The sequence below is a fragment of the Drosophila serrata genome, unplaced genomic scaffold (assembly GCF_035046125.1).
Source record: "Drosophila serrata isolate PLE 108 unplaced genomic scaffold, ASM3504612v1 contig_176, whole genome shotgun sequence".
Classification (NCBI taxonomy): Eukaryota; Metazoa; Arthropoda; class Insecta; order Diptera; family Drosophilidae; genus Drosophila; species Drosophila serrata.
In genome coordinates, this window is record NW_028257074.1 from 518,575 (window position 1) to 534,272 (window position 15,698).

Here is a 15,698-nt window from a genome sequence, read left to right on the forward strand (position 1 = left end):
AATGGGGATAAATTAAATAAGAAATAAGTTAATAAAAATATATTTAAATAACTGTCATAATAATAATATATTATTTTGTATACTGGGTACTGAAGGACCCCATAAATTTCCTATCAAATAAATAAATTAAATATTAACTAACTCTTCACGTCTTCTTTTTTTAAGCTTTTGAATATTTCTATAATATTTTAAAGTTATAATTGAAATGGTCTTGAAATGAAGTAATACAATTAAAACATTTCTTAACTACCATAAAACTCACATTAAATCATAGATAATAGTTAACCAATCATTATATAAATCACATTAATTAAGGCAAGGAAAGTTACTATCAGGTTTGGTAACTTCTGAGGGCTAAGCTTGAAGTAACTAAGAATACCTGTTGTATTTTCTTTTCATGTATTTACACCTCCGCACACATGGGCGGAAAATCGGTGACCTATAAAGCCAAAAAGTTCAGTTCGGGGGGGTTTTCTTTTTTTGTTTGTTACCGAGGGCTTTTCTTTGGGTTTTCCTGTATTCTGTATGTTTTACCTGGATTTTGTAGCTCTGCAAGCTAAGGAGACACGCACGTGTTCCTTGTCCAAGGACTTGCTAGTGCGTTCGAGGACGACGAAATGCCAGCTTTTCCCCATTTTCCCATTACTTTCTTTCTTTTCATTTTGTTGTGTTTGTTTTTCGATAAACCTTCTTTAATTGTAGTTGTAGTTTTTACATATCTTATACACAACATTTAGTCGAGAGATGAACTTAACAGACTTAAGACTTTGAATTGAACGTAGAGTTAGGATACAGTACAAACTAGCTTGAGATGATGCGAGCGCGATATCGGATGTCGTCGTCAATCTTAAGTCACCTATATATAGCAAATACTTATCGAATGGGGGAATGCAGAGCTTTCTTAAAGGTTGGGAAAAGGTTTTAGGGGAAGGAAAGGGTTTTCCAGGCTTAGAGGGATGCATTTTTTTTTGGTAGTGGTCCGTTGCCGGTGGTTTCGTATGAGTATAAGACACAATTCATAGCATTCTGAGGATGAGAGATCGGTCAGGTATGTGCATATAGGTTATATATATTTATATCTAGATAGGTATCGAGTAAGAATCGAGTGAACGAACTGCTTTCTTTTGGCACGCAGACCGACGACAGACAGACATACACAGGATCCAATTATTATATATATTAATATATATATATATAAAGCTTAACGGGTTGAGCGGAAGGTACACACACACACACACTTGGGGGGATCCGGATCCTATATGCTCTACATAGTATGTCTATTATATGTACTTATATACGCATATCCCCTAGACATCGACGACCATTTTCTTGTGTATGTCGGTATTGCCCACCACCGAACAGAACTCATCGAATGATATCTTTCCATCCTCGTCCTTGTCCGCAAAGCAAATGGTCTTGTCCACAATCTGCTGCAACTGTGTATCCTTCAGATTGTTGCCCACCATCATCTTGAGCACCTGGAAGAGCTCCCCGTTGGAGATGTAGCCATCGTTGTCCATGTCATAGATGCGGAATGCGAATCGCAGCTTCGACAGCTTATCGCCGCGCACACTGAACTGCGAGACGCCCTGGATGAACTCCTTGAAGTCCACCTCGCCATTGCCATCGGCATCGAAGATGTCGATAACGCGCTGCACCAACGGATTCTGCTGCAGTTCCGGCAGCGACATGAACTCATCTATGCTCAGTGCCCCGGAATTGTCCAGGTCCAGTTTGCGGAAACGCTTGCCCAATCGTCGGATCTCATCTGCATCGAAATTGGAGCACATGTCCATGGGTAGGGAGGTCTCGTTACCCATGATTCTTGATCGAAGTTTAGCGCTCGCTTCCTAACTAGATGACAAAATGGGTGATCTGTGAAAGAAGTTATAGATTATGAAGGGATCATGAAAATATATATTTTATAAATACCATCGAAATCGCTGGGAATTGAAATAGAATTTAAGTTTTGCTCAAAAATATGATATATATATTTAAAAGTTTTATTATTGTTTAAATGTTATAAAGAAACATGTCCTATGCGAAATAAACGGTTACTTTTATGTTACGATTTATATAATATATAGTAAATCTATACATATCACAGGAATAAAGTCTAAAGAATATAAAGACACATTTCGTAAAACTATGAAATACTGTATTTACTTTATAATTTTAATTGAAATATGTGATATTTAATCAAATTCTGCTTTTAGGAAATTGTGATTTAAAAACCTTTCAGCTTTTCCAGCAAAAATGGACAAATTCAATAGGTAATCACTAACCTTTTCTTGAAAAAAATATATATAGATGAAAACGGAAACCAGATACATTGAAAATCTGATGGGGGGGGGGGGAATTGTATATCCCCAGCGATTTTGTTAGGATTTTCTCACTGTGTGCGTGCAGAATGTGACCCCGCCTCTCACCTCTGGTTCTGCTGCTCTCCTCCTCTGCTCTACTGCTCTTCGTCCTGCGGATCCTGCGGCGTTCAAAGGCTTGATTTCGCAATTATTAGCGTATTCTGTAGATAAAAAAGGAACAAAAAACAAATCAAGAAAAATGGAAATGGCAAGTTATCAGCATATTTTTAATTACGGCTCAATCGTATCGATTTTCCAATTTCCCAGGCGAACCACTTTTCCATCACCTTACCGTTCCGCAGGAATTTTGTGTGATCCAAGTTCCAGGATATTGCGGTTGTGTTCTAGGATTTATCTTTGACTTCACGGAGGGAACGAGAAGCAGTTCCCATTAAAAGTTATTCTATATTTACCATAAATAAACAATCCCGTTGATTTTGTTAACTTCCAAAAGACGCTCTCTACTCTTCGCTCGCCAGCAAACACACGACTGTGAATGAGAGAGCGCAGCGCTTTTCACCGTAAGCTTACTGGTTCTCTCACATGTGTGTGGGGGAGTGAGAGAGAGTTCAGCCCAAAGGAAATGACAGCGCATGGTGAAAGCACATAAGGTGGTCTCAATGGGGGAGTGACTCTCTTTTGATGTTGTGGATAAGAAAGAGGTGAGAAGAGAGAGAGAGAGCTGTGGCGACCACCTTATCCAGTTCCAAAGAGGTGAAAGCGCAAGTGTCAACCTGCCAGGAAGCTCCGCTTCTTTACAGAGAGAGCGCAGCTGTCAAAGGCAGCCAGCTGTTGCTTGCCACCTGTTTTTGGGGTTGCAAACTGTCGGAGTTGGCCAAAGTTTTAATGAATTTTCAATGAAAAGCTTAATTTTTGGTGGCTTAAATAGAATATTAGAATATTGGCTTATTTTCACTATTTTGTATAGCCTACATTTGGCCTAAGGAAGGCACTCCGAAAATGGCAGACTAAGCGTTAGGCAATTCCTTGTAATCCTTGATGGCGATGGGCCAAGGTAATATCCTAAAGATGACACTTTTTAAAAGGGTTTCGCGGTTAACTTTGCATAGTTCTGTAAAAAATACAATTTATAAAAACCTGTTTCGCATATATCTTCTTATTTTATTATTAAACATTGTCATTACGGAACAGCCAGCACTCAAAAAGACTTTAAAACAAAAACAAATAATTATTAAATAAGTGGAATAATTAAAGGAGATTAACTTAAGCCTTTTGAAATTCAAGGAAATACCTTAAATAATATGACACTCAATCGATAACAATTGTCTGCTTCTTTTTTTCAATCAGAAAATCCTCTTCCTCGGTGCTTACATCGTATATATCATCATTGGATTTCGCTTTAACTGGAGTCCTATGCTTTGTCTTTTTCTTACGGTTCTCTAAAGTAAATATTTATAGTTTAACTAGAGTTACAAAGTAATGAATTGAAACTTACCATCAGCCACACGTTGCAGTTCATCTTCCGTATCGATGCCAGAGGAAGCCTCCTCTTGATGCTGCACCACCTTCTTCTTATCCTTGGGATCTGCATCATAGGTATTTGTCACCTTGATGGTCTCATCATCCTCCTCGTTGGACTCTCGTCGTGAACTGGGCTTTCTGGCCTCATCACACAGCTCCTCGTCACTTTCAGGCTGGCCCAGATCGTTGGTGTCCAGGGCGTAGCGACGCCAGGGAAGATACTTTCGAAGATTGTAGCATTTCTCGATCCAGCTACGGGTCACAATCTTGCCCTTGCCCTTCACCTGATTGTATTTGGGAGTATTCTTAAAGGCACAGCTGAAAAGATTTCATATTTATTTAGATATATGTATATTTATATGCATTATTATGTAAACTTACATCAGATGAGTGCATCCTGGTTCCCAGTCTGCTTTGTATTTGGCACCCAAAGCGGTGGCCTTTGAGCGTAAATCGGCACGATCGGGGTTCTGTAGGGAAATATATTTTAAAATAATTACTTAATTAATAATTTGGCATGGAGATCCCTAAACCATGTATATGTGGGATAAATAAATTTTTTGATCTATTAAACAGGCAAATACATTAAATATCATATATCGGAAATTTTTATACCCTTGCAGGGTATTTTAATTTTAGTCGGAAGCTTAAAACGAAGTGAAGGAGTCATTTCCGACCCTATAAAGCATATATATTCTTGATCAGGATGAACAGCCGAGTCGATCTAGCTATGTCTGACAAGAATTTAAATTTTTTAAAATTTTCACAATTTTATATCGGGTTAAATTTTGATAATTGAAACATGAACAAGAAAGGAAGCTAACTTCGGCCCGCCGAAGTTTAAATACCCTTGCAGATAGAAATTCTATGACTAGAAATCCATACCATATAAATTATATATATATGTGTTTAAAAACAATGAAGTAATACCTGCTTTTATTTCATTCACCTATACATATTATATTTGCAGCTTTATATTCACAGATTTGTATTTTTCTTCTACATCAAACGATCGTTTGTATGGCACCTATATGATATAGTCGTTTGATTTTCATAAAATTTTACACAAAATTTTAGAATAATATGAAATGGCTATATCTCAAATTTGATTAAATTCTGTTGAAAACTAAAAATGTTATCGCCACCGCGATTGTCAGTCTTCCGACAACAGCCACCGCCATTCTCATTCCTCTCAAATTTCTCGATCGTTCCTATGGGAGCTATATGATATATTAGTCCGATTTTCATAAAATTTTACACAAAATTGTAGAATAATATGAAACGGCTATATCTCAAATTTGATAAAAATCTGTTGAAAACTGAAAATGTTATACTTATTAATTGAATTAATTTCTCGATCGTTCCTATGGGAGCTATATGATATAGTCGTCCGATTTTCATAAAATTTTACACAAAATTGTAGAATAATATTAAATGGCTATGTCTCAAATTTGATCCAATTCTATAGAGAACTGAAAAAGTTAAAATTTTTTTTGTAAAAATTTTCCGATCATTCCTATGGCAGCTATATGATATAGTCGTCCGATCCGGCCCGTTCCGACATATATACGAGTGAGAGTATATAGAAGGCTAACTACAAAGTTTCATTCAGATAGCTTCAAAACTGAGAGACTAGTTTGCGTAGAAACGGACAGACGGACAGACGGACAGACGGACAGACGGACAGACGGACAGACGGACAGACGGACAGACGGACAGACGGACATGGCTAGATCGACTCGGCTGTTGATCCTGATCAAGAATATATATACTTTATATAGTCGGAGGTGCCTCCTTCACTGCGTTGCAAACTTCTGACTGAAATTATAATACCCTGCAAGGGTATAAAAATTGATAAAAATTTTAATTTACTTTAATCTTTTACTAAGTATGCAGATTTATTAAGCTATTAAAAACTAACAGGGGACAACTCTCCGAATTAAAATAAATGGATTTTTAGCTTAGTTATGCGTTTTTTAGACTTTGATTTTTCATAAAAATTGTCAAATAAAAATAATGATAAAAAGAATGCTTTTATGATAGATTTCCGATCATATTCTATAATACAATTGCCAACTTTAAAGGTAAATAAACTTTCCTAAGTTATTTTTTTTTTTTTGTTTGAAAATAACAATATTTTAACATAAAATGCGATATTTTTCTTTTCTTAAAATTAAGATATATGGCTACATCCGTAGTCTTGCTTACCTGTATGCCGCTGATGACCAGAACCACGCCGTTAAGCAGCTGATTGAAGGGACGATATTGGATAATGGGTTCCGAATCCTGATCCCTGATCCGAGGTTTTTTGGCAGGCGTGTTCGAAGGCGAAGAGGAGAGACGCTTTTGGGTTGATGGTCGAGAATTGTCCCTCGACTTGGATGCCTCTCTGTGCTTGGATCTGCTTTCATGCTTATCCTCTGTTTTAGATGCTGGCTTGCTCTCCTTAGATGAGGATCTCTCTGTCTTCTCCTTCTCCTTCTCTTTCTCTAACTCCTTTCTGGCTGACTTCTCCTCTTTGCCCGAGGATTTGTTTTCCTTTGAGATAGATTTGTCCAGGGAATGTCTGGATTTGGACTTGTCCTTTTTGCGCTCCTTCTCCTTTTGCAGCTGCTCCTGCTCCAGTCGCCTGCGATCCTTGTCTGCTTCCAGATGCTTGCTTAGTCGCCGCTTTTTGGCATTTTGCTCATCGGCATCCCCCTGATCAGCATCATCGTCATCGTCGTCCTCGCCAAACAGCAATGAAGCCCTATTCCGATCCAAAGGCTTGACGTCACTGGCATCACCAGCTGAAGTTGGAACGGGCGAATGGTTAGGTGAGGGTTTGGGCAAGCTGGCGGAGACCTTGCCGATGCTGAGTCTTTTCAGGGCCGTGTTACCAGCATCCCTAATGGCCGCCGCTGTGGTAGTAGCTGCCGGCGGCTGCTGCGACTGTTTAAGGTGCGACTCCTTCTTCCAGCTTTGAAACCGGGTAAGTTGGCTGTCGTTCTCGGAGTCCGGAGATTCTTCGCGCAGCTTGAACGCACCAAACTGCATCATCCTTTCGGGCAGCAGACTCTTGACCTTGGCAGGAGCTGCAGTTGGAGCAGGAGCTGCCGCAACCACATGCACCTTGACGAACGATATGCCATACTGGACATGCCGATTGAAGGGCTGCGTGCACACAATCTTCAGCAGCTTCCACTTCTCGGGCAGGGTGGTCTGGTCCAATGACTGGCTGCTAAAGCAGCGCACACGGTTCTGGTTACTCGAGTTCTTGCTCTCGATTGGGGTCATAAACGAGCTGGACAGGAGCAGCTCGCGGAAATCGTCCGTCTGGCAGCCGGTACGACTGACCAGCACCTCGATGAAGGCCGAATGTTCGTTGCCAATGTCAATACCAGTGATTTGCTGCGGTTCCTGGAACTCCAGAATCACATAGGCGGACTTCTCATTGCCCGATTTGGTGCGCCACTTCTTGCCGGCGCTCTCCTTCAGCAGATTCTCCGCCACATGCACCTGGAAGTGATGTCAATCTATGTATACACTTATTTTATATATGGCTATAGGGTTTAATCTCACCGCATCCTCGCTGCTCACTTCGCGTACGCACTTAAAGGACGCTATGGGCATTTCGCAATTGTTTTGTATTTATACAAAAAAAAAAAAAAAAACTCAGACGCCGCTCATTTAGGCGGGAAACTCGTTGCGTTCTATCGCCTCTTGGTTTTCGCTTGGCAAATTCGGTAATAATTTGATTGTTTGTGGAGTTACGGGTAAATAAAGGTTTATTGTTTAATTAAATTTAAAAAAAAATAAATATGCAAGACGTGTTGTTATTGTTTTGACGAAGAATTTAAAAAAAATAAACCAAGAATTCGGAAGGCGCTTATCGCCCATCACTAACAGTTCTGATAGTTTAGTATTTTCCTATCAGAACAGCTTTGACAGCTACTAGCTTTTTTCAGAGCATTTAGCTATTTAATAGTTAATAGTTAATTTTTGGATGAAATCTTTTAATATTAATTCAAATTTCAAATATAACGACTTAATTAATATTATATACTTATTTGTGCAAAACAATAGTCACTGTTTTATTCTTGCTGTTGAAAAAAAATATATATATACGTATTTATGTTTTGACAAATATTTAGCTATAAGTTAGTTGGGGACATAATAAAAGTATTTATTATTATTATTTGTTATTTTTATTATTAATATTATTTATTTATTTATATAAAGCTAGCAGATTGTTTTAAACTTAAAGCAAATAAATCCATTAAAAGTATTAGATAAATAATTTTAATTATATTTATGTATTAATTATATAAACAATTATATAATATACACAATATTACAAGCCGTTACACATTCCACCAAATTGGCAACGACCGTAGAAAGTGCAAAATAAGAAACCAGAGAAAAGTGAAAGTTTTTCTATGATAAAACAAAAATTAGAGATGGAAAATATTTTAATGGAAACAAATAAGAAATTTATTTAAATAAATAAAATAGAAATAACCAAAATAATCATACCATTTTGTTATTGACAAAAAACTATTGAAAACAAATTAAATATATACATAAATTAAAGATAAATAAGTACAAAATGACGTAAGTGAAAAATGCATCGTGACACAGACGCATCCGATATATTGTAAGTAGCCTGTAAACTATCGCCCATCCCTATAACCCCACGACAGTTGTCAATGTCGCCAGTCAAAGATTTTTTGTAAATAAAAACAAAATAATATGAGCGCTGATGCCAGGATAAAGGAGATGGCGCCAACCAAGGATAGCTCCGTGCCCACCCTTGCTGAGGAGGAGAAGGAGGCGAAAGAGCAGGCGCAGCGACACACGGACGCCTCCAACTCGAACTCGCAGCCAAGCGCCAACGATTGGTTGAACTTCTCGCAATGGATGCACTGCTTCTGCGTGGTCACCTTCGATCTGAACCTGGGCCAGGCCCTGGAGCATGTCTATCCGCCTGTCTTTATGCCCAGCGACCAGGAGGTGAGCAACATCTGCTACATGGCCTTCCCGGACTCCAATTCCGGTTGCATGGGCGACACCAAGTTCCACATGCGATTCCGCTGCACCAAGGCCACGCGGCAGGACTCGCTGCAGAACTACAACGCGGAGTGCCCGCCGGCCCTGCGGCAGGATGCTTCGCATTATTGGGGCTTCGTCTATTTCCGGCAGAAGCGCGATGCGAATCTGCCCCGCGGTTACTTCCAGAAGAGCTTCATCATCATCACCCGGCTGCCGTTCTTCAATCTGTACTACGACATACTTGGCCAGCTGGCGCCGCGCTACTTTGACTCCGAAGGCTCGGGCACCGGGACCTCGGACATCCTGCGCCTGGCCAGCGAGCAAATTAACCGCCAGTGGCCATCGCTGCGCGTCGGCCAGACGCTGCAGTTGCCCCTTCTGGATTGCAGCTATCAGATATGTATACCCCGTGCTACCACCAGCAGGAAAACAACCATAGTCGAGACATCATCATCATCATCAACATCAGAAGGAAAATCCCCACGAGCCATTGCTTCGACAACGGCCAAGATCCTAGTGTCTGTCAACGAAATCGAACTCTTCCGCTCCTTGGACTTTGTCATGGAGCACCTATATACGCTGTGGGAGCTGGTCATCACCGCCGAGCCCATAGTTGTGGTGGGCACCTCGCCGGCGGACTGCACTCATATGGTGCAGACTCTGGTGGCGCTCATAGCACCGCTGGAGTATTGCGCCGAGGCGCGACCCTACTTCACCATCCACGACAGCGAGTTTCGGGAGTTTACGCAGGAAAGCAAGGCGACAACGGCGACGGTGCCCTCCTGTATACTTGGCGTGACCAATCCGTTCTTTGTGAAGCTGCTCAAAGCGTGGCCGCATATGCTGCGGCTGGTGGATAACCAGGTGAGCGAGTGACAAGAGATCCTTATAGATTCTTAGCCTTGTAATCTTAAAATTAGGTGAGAGGTGCCCTCTTCTATCCCTTTCTATTTCTATTTCATATCTTATTTCGTCCTCTTTCAGAAGAACATGCTGCAGCAGCAACAGCACCTACACGCCCGCAACATAACCTCGGCCACCTCGTTCGCAAGCTCATCGGTGGCAAGTTCCCTCAAGAGCACCACGAGCTTGAATGGCATTGCCAATGGTAGCGGCCTGGCGGCAGGGGAGAGCTCCAGTGCTGGCCTGCATAGCAAATACAAGCCGTACCTTAAAAAGGACAAGGCACTGATTAAGAAGGTGCTACTGGGCATGAAGACCAAGCGACCTGAGCACGTCCAGACCGCTCTCATACGCCGGCATCTGCTCGAGCTAACGCAGAGCTTCATGATACCGCTGGAGCGCTATATGGCCTCGCTGATGCCTCTGCAGAAGGACATCAGCCCGTTCAAGTCGGCGCCGAATGCGAGCAGCTTTAAACTGGACGATTTCCTGGCCACCCTGGAGACGGCGGGGCCGCAGCTCACATCGCCCCTAAAGGGTGACTGGAAGGGACTGTACAGACGCTTCTTCCGGTCTCCCAACTTTCGAGGCTGGTACGAGGCCCGACATCGAGAGCTGCAGTTAACGTTACAGGATCTCCAGCTGCAGGCTCTCTCGGAGGCAAACCTGGAGCACTGGGCCCACGACAAACAGGAGGTGGAGATCATCGATATGATACTCAAGCTCAAGCAGAAACTGAATCTCTACTCGGAGAAGGGCAATCAAGTGGAGGCGACGGGACACCAGCAGCAGATACGGGCCCAGATCGAGTGCATGAAGGGACTGCTACCGTTGGATCTCAAGAATGTGGTGAACCTTTGATCCTAGCCAGCGGCTGACTAGCTAAATTTTGTGTGTGTGTGTGAGCATGAGTGTGTGGCTGAGCGGAATGCATGCGAGTGTGTAGGTGTGTTAGCGATCCTTGAGCCAAGGTGCTCTTTATCAGTGTATATAAGTTTTAACCGGAGATTAGTCGCTATATCCGTTTCTAGTTTAAATTGTTTATGTTCTCGTTTCGTTACAAAGTTCTTTGTGCAGCTAAGAGCAGCTGGGAGAGTTTTGTCTCTCCGAAAACAAAAAAAAGACCGTCACAAAAGCGACAGAGAGAGGTTTCTTTTAGAGAACGATGAATATTAGTCCAAGCCAAGTATTAAATATAATCGATGCAATATACATATATTCTATAAATTTCTCAAATTAAATTCTAAACATTTTAAATGCCAAGAAAAATGCTCATAGGTCTCCTCTGCTGACTGTCTCACATAAAAAATAACTATCTTAACTCTCTTCAAAAGGCGAATTTTTCAAAATTAAGTCTATAAAAGAATAATGTACCTCCCAAAATTAACGTTAGTACGAAAAGATCAGAGCTCACCAGTAACAGATTTTCCCGTTTCCGGTTTCCTGTTTCATTTTAAGTTATTAAGCTCTTTTAGAGAGCAAATAAGGCTATTTGCGAGCTCTACAGAAAATATCTTCAAGGTTTTTTTGGACCAAAATGTGATTCAAAAGCCAGTTCTGTTCTTTTCTCTTCTTTTTAAATCGTTTGTCTTCTTGAAATATTTTTTTGTGAAACCTTGTATATCGATAAAATTAATGTTTATATGTATGTATGTCTATGACTGTCTCAAATATAAGAAAACATTATAAATATCCCAAAATACCTTATAGATTGTGAGTTATTAATTTAACAGAATGTTCTTAAGAGATTCAGTCATAGAATTTAGCAAGAGATTTTCAATACGTTTATTACAAAAAATATGAACAAAAATTTATAACTTAGCCGATGCAATGGATAATTGATGAGATAAATGGTGGTGGAGATACAGATACTCCTCGATGGTGATAAGTGTGGAATGCTTGGGTTAGATAAGAAAGACAATGTCATCGGCCACCATGATTTGGTTATCCTCGGTCATACGATGAACGGCAGCCTCAATTTCACCGCCGCTGAAGGGCTCCGGGTTGCCATCGTTGATGGCCGTGGTGATCCTGGCAAGTGGGAGGCTCTGCTCGCGTGCCTCGCGGAACAGGCGCTGCAAGTTGTTCTTGAATCCACCCAAACGGGCATCGCTGATGGTGGCTGGCGTCGACGATGTCGACTGCTCCTCGCTGGAGGTGACTGAGGCAGCGGCAGCCTTCTGGGTGGGCAGAGATTTACGAGTCTCGCGGCGCGTCAAGTCACCGGCATCCGGTTGTGGTGTTTCTATATCCTCCTCATCGCTATCCGCGCCAGCCACTTCAACGCGAGTGCGCTTGCTGCGACGTGACGGTGATCGGTGGGTACTGACAGCAGCATCATCCTCCTCCTCGTCAGAGGCGCCACTGTTGCGGCGTCGCTTGCCACGCTCCTTCTCCAGCACCTTCTTGAAATAGGCAAACTGCACAAGCTCAATGGCCGCATGGGCATCATCGATGGTCACCGTCTTCGACATGCGTGCCCGGGCATGGGCGGTGGACAAACGAATAAGTGTCTCCAGGGTACGGGCCGTAATCGGTTGAGTGCGAGCCACATCCGTCTCGACCGCCTCCTGGGAACGCAGGCGGCTGTACTCGTTGGCTATGGCCTCGCAGGCCTGCTCCCCCAGCTTGGGCTTCATGCACTTGGCAATGTGGATGTACTTGCGCATAAACTCCACGGAGAGGATCTTCTCGTGACGCTGCCGGGATTTGCCATGCAGCAAGGCATCGTATTTCTCATAAACCTCGGTGTCCTTTTTCTGTAGAGGCGAGAAAAGGATATATATATATATCAAAGTTTTCCTCCGATATATATGTAATACATACCTCATCACTTCGGGAAACAAAAGCCAACGAATCGGCATAAGAACTGCCCATGGATAGGGGCTCGCCGTCGGCCTCCTTGGGATTGCGATAGCGATGCATTCGCACCACATGATCGGATATCATCTGGTCCACATCGCTGTCGATCACGTCCAGCATGACAAAGAGCAGATCGAAACGCGACAGCAGCGAATCCTGCAGCCCAATGTTCTCCATGGGTGTCTTGTACTGGTCATACTGATGCAGAGAAAAATACAATTATTTTAATTTAGGATCTAGTGGAACTAACCCGTAGTACTCACCCTGCCGTAGACAGGATTGGCAGCGGCCAACACCGAGCAGCGAGCATTGAGGGAGGCATGTATGCCCGCCTTGGAGATGGTAACACGTCCCTGTTCCATCACCTCATGAATGGCCGTACGATCAATGTCACTCATCTTGTCAAACTCATCGATGCAGACAACGCCACGATCCGCTAGAACCATGGCTCCAGCCTCCAGACGCCGCTCACCGGTCTCCTGATCCGTGGTCACCGCTGCCGTAAGACCCACACCACTGGAACCACGACCCGTGGTGGGTATGGCACGCGGAGCCGTGTTCAAGACGTAGCGCAGCAGCTGGGACTTGGCCACCGAGGGATCACCGATGAGCAGTACATTAATGTCGCCACGCAAGCGAGTGCCATTCGGTAGGAGCTTCTCCACGCCACCAAGGAGCAGGCACAAGATTGCCTGCTTCACATACGCATGCCCGTGTATGGATGGGGCCAGGCTCTTGCTAAGCAGCTCAAAGATATCGTTGTTCTTGGCCAGCTTCTTGCAGAGCATGATGTCTTCGCGCGATATGTCCAGGTTGCTCTCCTTGCTCAGCAGCGAGATGTTGTTGGCCAGGAGGACGGTGCGGAAGGTGCCCGATGTGTAGCCACCACGCTTACCCGGCAGACAGCGATAGCTGCCCACGATTTGGACCCGGTCGCCGGGTTTGCAGCGGTCCACAAGATCATCGTCGCAGACAATGTCCACAGAGCGGGGCAGCTGTCCCGCCGGCGCCTTCTCCGGCATCTCCTGTATGGTCAGTGTCTGATGATCCTTGTAAACGGACAAGCCGTACTCCGTTTCCAGGAGATTGCCATCCTCATCCTTGGTGGGATAGGCGGCGCCAGAGGGTATAGCCTCAAAGGAGGTAAGATCCGTGTACTTGCGCTCCATTACCTTGCGCGTATTCGGACAGTAGTGGACGCTGCGCACCACCTTCGGCCGGATGAGGGAGACCTTCGTGACAATGCCCTCCACGCAGACCATGTTGCCCAGATAAATGGAGGTGAGGCTGCGCGGCGTCACATGCCGATTGCCGAAGCACCCTTCGAAGCCAACAAACAAATCTTCGTGCATCTTGGCATAGCTGGGATCCACCGTCGAGGCATACTCCTTGAGGGCACGCCCGAAGGCCAGCTGCTCGTCTGCGGTGTTACTTAGCAAGCCCATCGCCCGCTGAGGATTCTTGCGCTTCAGATCGTTGACGTTCACGATCAGGCGCTTGCTCTTCTCCGCTATCATGTCCTTAACATGACCAGCATAGATGCCCTGGTCTTCCTCATCGTCCAGGAAGTCCACATATTCGCGCTGGATATCTTTGATGAACTGCTCTCCATCGTGGGCCATTGTTGGAGGTATCTTCTATTGGCAGCTGGCAGCGGGAATCAAAAAAGAATGCAGCTTCGTTCCGTTCGAAAGCAAACACAAATGCAAACAAAACTCGGATGAACACAAATTGCACGCCGTACGCTGTGTTTTTGGCGGGAAGCAGTGTGGCCGCACATATGCGGATCGATAATACCACGGCGAACTACAAAAAATACCGATTTATTCTGGTAAATATACCAAATTAGTGTGACAGCAAAGTTATCGATATGCATAAAGCCTATCGATTACGGCACTTATCGAAATCGACATCAAACAGCTGAGTTTTTGTTTTGTAATTTTTTGAGGTTGGTTTCTCGCTCTTAATTTATTGAATTAAACAGTTTAAAAGTCTATTAAATCAATTGCAGTGGCTTACGTAAATTAAAAACTGATTACAACGCTGGAAATTAACATAAAACCCCGCCGACAAAGCCCCCGGAGCAGCAATCAGATACCGGGAACAGACCCAATAAGAACCACTAGCTGCCGGCGAACTGAGCGATGAGTTTCCCGGACAAGGCAGAGCGCGCCAAGTGCTGGACCAACCGTGACGAGTACTGGAAGTGCCTAGACCAGCATGCGCCCAAGCATAGCTCCACCAGCGGCGAAAAGGTGCCCAGCGCTTGCCAGAGCCTGCGCAAGGCCTTCGAGCAATCGTGTCCCGGCCAATGGGTGAAGCATTTCGATCGCAAACGCACCTACGAACAGTTCAAGGAGAAGATGGCCACCGGGTACGATCCTCTGGAGGAGCGCACAAAGGCCCAGGGCCAGCAGCAGGCCAAGTAATCCCTGGAGTCCGGGAGCTGGGAGCCTAATTTGTTGTTTTTTTTACTGTTCGAAGTGTAGTGTAAATAAATATACCTATAGCTATATAACTACATAAAAGTGAAGCCATTGCGAGTTTTTTGGCCCTATATAAACATCAAAAGAGATGCAGAAATTAAGAAATATGTGGTACCCGCGCTTTATGTTCATTTTATTGCACTTTTTATTAATTCCGTTATTCAGCCCGTTGAAGCGTTATGGAGTCAACCGGCAAAATTGCAATGTGTCCACACAAAATAGAGCTTTGCCATGGTGAATCTATTATAAGGTGCATCTCTCTCTAAGAGCAGAGGGAGAAATGCAACCTTGCATATGCAGTTAGACATGGGAACAGTGTGCACACACCAAATTGCAGTCTTTAAATATGGCGACCATTACTAGAGGTGGCAAAACCACGATATTTATCGATTTCAGCTTGGAAAAAAGCTGTAAGCTCCTCTTGTGCCAGCTCTAGTAGTTAAAGCGGTAAATTTTTAGCTGTGTTCAAAGTTACCACGTTTTTCTCCCAATTTGTGCAAAAAAGACATCCAAAAGACGATTTAAGGTAAGCTGCCATTATTCATACATCCCCCATAATATTGCCACACAC

At 43.5% G+C, this 15,698-nt stretch overlaps 5 protein-coding genes and 1 long non-coding RNA gene across 7 annotated transcripts in view; 3 read left to right on the forward strand and 3 right to left on the reverse strand.

The window, feature by feature from the left end:
* Positions 1 to 646: 646 nt before the first annotated feature.
* Positions 647 to 2,948, reverse strand: CanB (Calcineurin B). Of its 2 annotated transcripts, none has more exons than XM_020951834.2 (3): positions 2,777 to 2,948; positions 2,430 to 2,524; positions 647 to 1,875 (listed from the first exon to the last, which is right to left on the reverse strand). In XM_020951834.2, the coding sequence occupies exon 3, from the start codon at positions 1,818 to 1,820 to the stop codon at positions 1,308 to 1,310; it is 513 nt and encodes a 170-aa protein (XP_020807493.1). In that variant the 5' UTR covers positions 1,821 to 1,875; positions 2,430 to 2,524; positions 2,777 to 2,948; the 3' UTR covers positions 647 to 1,307. The 2 variants fall into 2 exon arrangements, with proteins under 2 accessions (XP_020807493.1, XP_086683699.1); XM_086827573.1 differs by having other exon boundaries at positions 2,599 to 2,912.
* Positions 2,949 to 3,464: 516 nt separating this feature from the next.
* Positions 3,465 to 7,745, reverse strand: XRCC1 (DNA repair protein XRCC1). The gene is made up of 5 exons (XM_020951804.2): positions 7,407 to 7,745; positions 6,054 to 7,343; positions 4,227 to 4,315; positions 3,820 to 4,163; positions 3,465 to 3,763 (listed from the first exon to the last, which is right to left on the reverse strand). The coding sequence occupies exons 1-5, from the start codon at positions 7,455 to 7,457 to the stop codon at positions 3,633 to 3,635; spliced, it is 1,905 nt and encodes a 634-aa protein (XP_020807463.2). The 5' UTR covers positions 7,458 to 7,745; the 3' UTR covers positions 3,465 to 3,632.
* A 738-nt stretch (positions 7,746 to 8,483) lies between these two features.
* LOC110183511 (protein DENND6B) lies at positions 8,484 to 11,479 on the forward strand. The gene is made up of 2 exons (XM_020951797.2): positions 8,484 to 9,740; positions 9,861 to 11,479. The coding sequence occupies exons 1-2, from the start codon at positions 8,577 to 8,579 to the stop codon at positions 10,638 to 10,640; spliced, it is 1,944 nt and encodes a 647-aa protein (XP_020807456.2). The 5' UTR covers positions 8,484 to 8,576; the 3' UTR covers positions 10,641 to 11,479.
* Positions 11,480 to 11,540: 61 nt separating this feature from the next.
* On the reverse strand, positions 11,541 to 14,469 carry Mcm3 (minichromosome maintenance 3). The gene is made up of 3 exons (XM_020951786.2): positions 12,905 to 14,469; positions 12,606 to 12,839; positions 11,541 to 12,538 (listed from the first exon to the last, which is right to left on the reverse strand). The coding sequence occupies exons 1-3, from the start codon at positions 14,261 to 14,263 to the stop codon at positions 11,684 to 11,686; spliced, it is 2,448 nt and encodes an 815-aa protein (XP_020807445.2). The 5' UTR covers positions 14,264 to 14,469; the 3' UTR covers positions 11,541 to 11,683.
* Positions 14,470 to 14,508: 39 nt separating this feature from the next.
* On the forward strand, positions 14,509 to 15,169 carry LOC110183501 (cytochrome c oxidase assembly factor 6 homolog). Its single transcript, XM_020951787.2, has 2 exons — positions 14,509 to 14,589; positions 14,653 to 15,169. Exon 2 carries the CDS (start codon positions 14,786 to 14,788, stop codon positions 15,068 to 15,070), a length of 285 nt encoding a protein of 94 aa, XP_020807446.1. The 5' UTR covers positions 14,509 to 14,589; positions 14,653 to 14,785; the 3' UTR covers positions 15,071 to 15,169.
* Positions 15,170 to 15,578: 409 nt separating this feature from the next.
* LOC110183508 (uncharacterized) overlaps positions 15,579 to 15,698 on the forward strand; it is a 58,425-nt gene continuing 58,305 nt past the window's right edge. The window contains exon 1 of the long non-coding RNA XR_015270482.1: positions 15,579 to 15,653. This is a non-coding gene — a long non-coding RNA (uncharacterized LOC110183508). The remainder of the gene's footprint in view (positions 15,654 to 15,698) is intronic.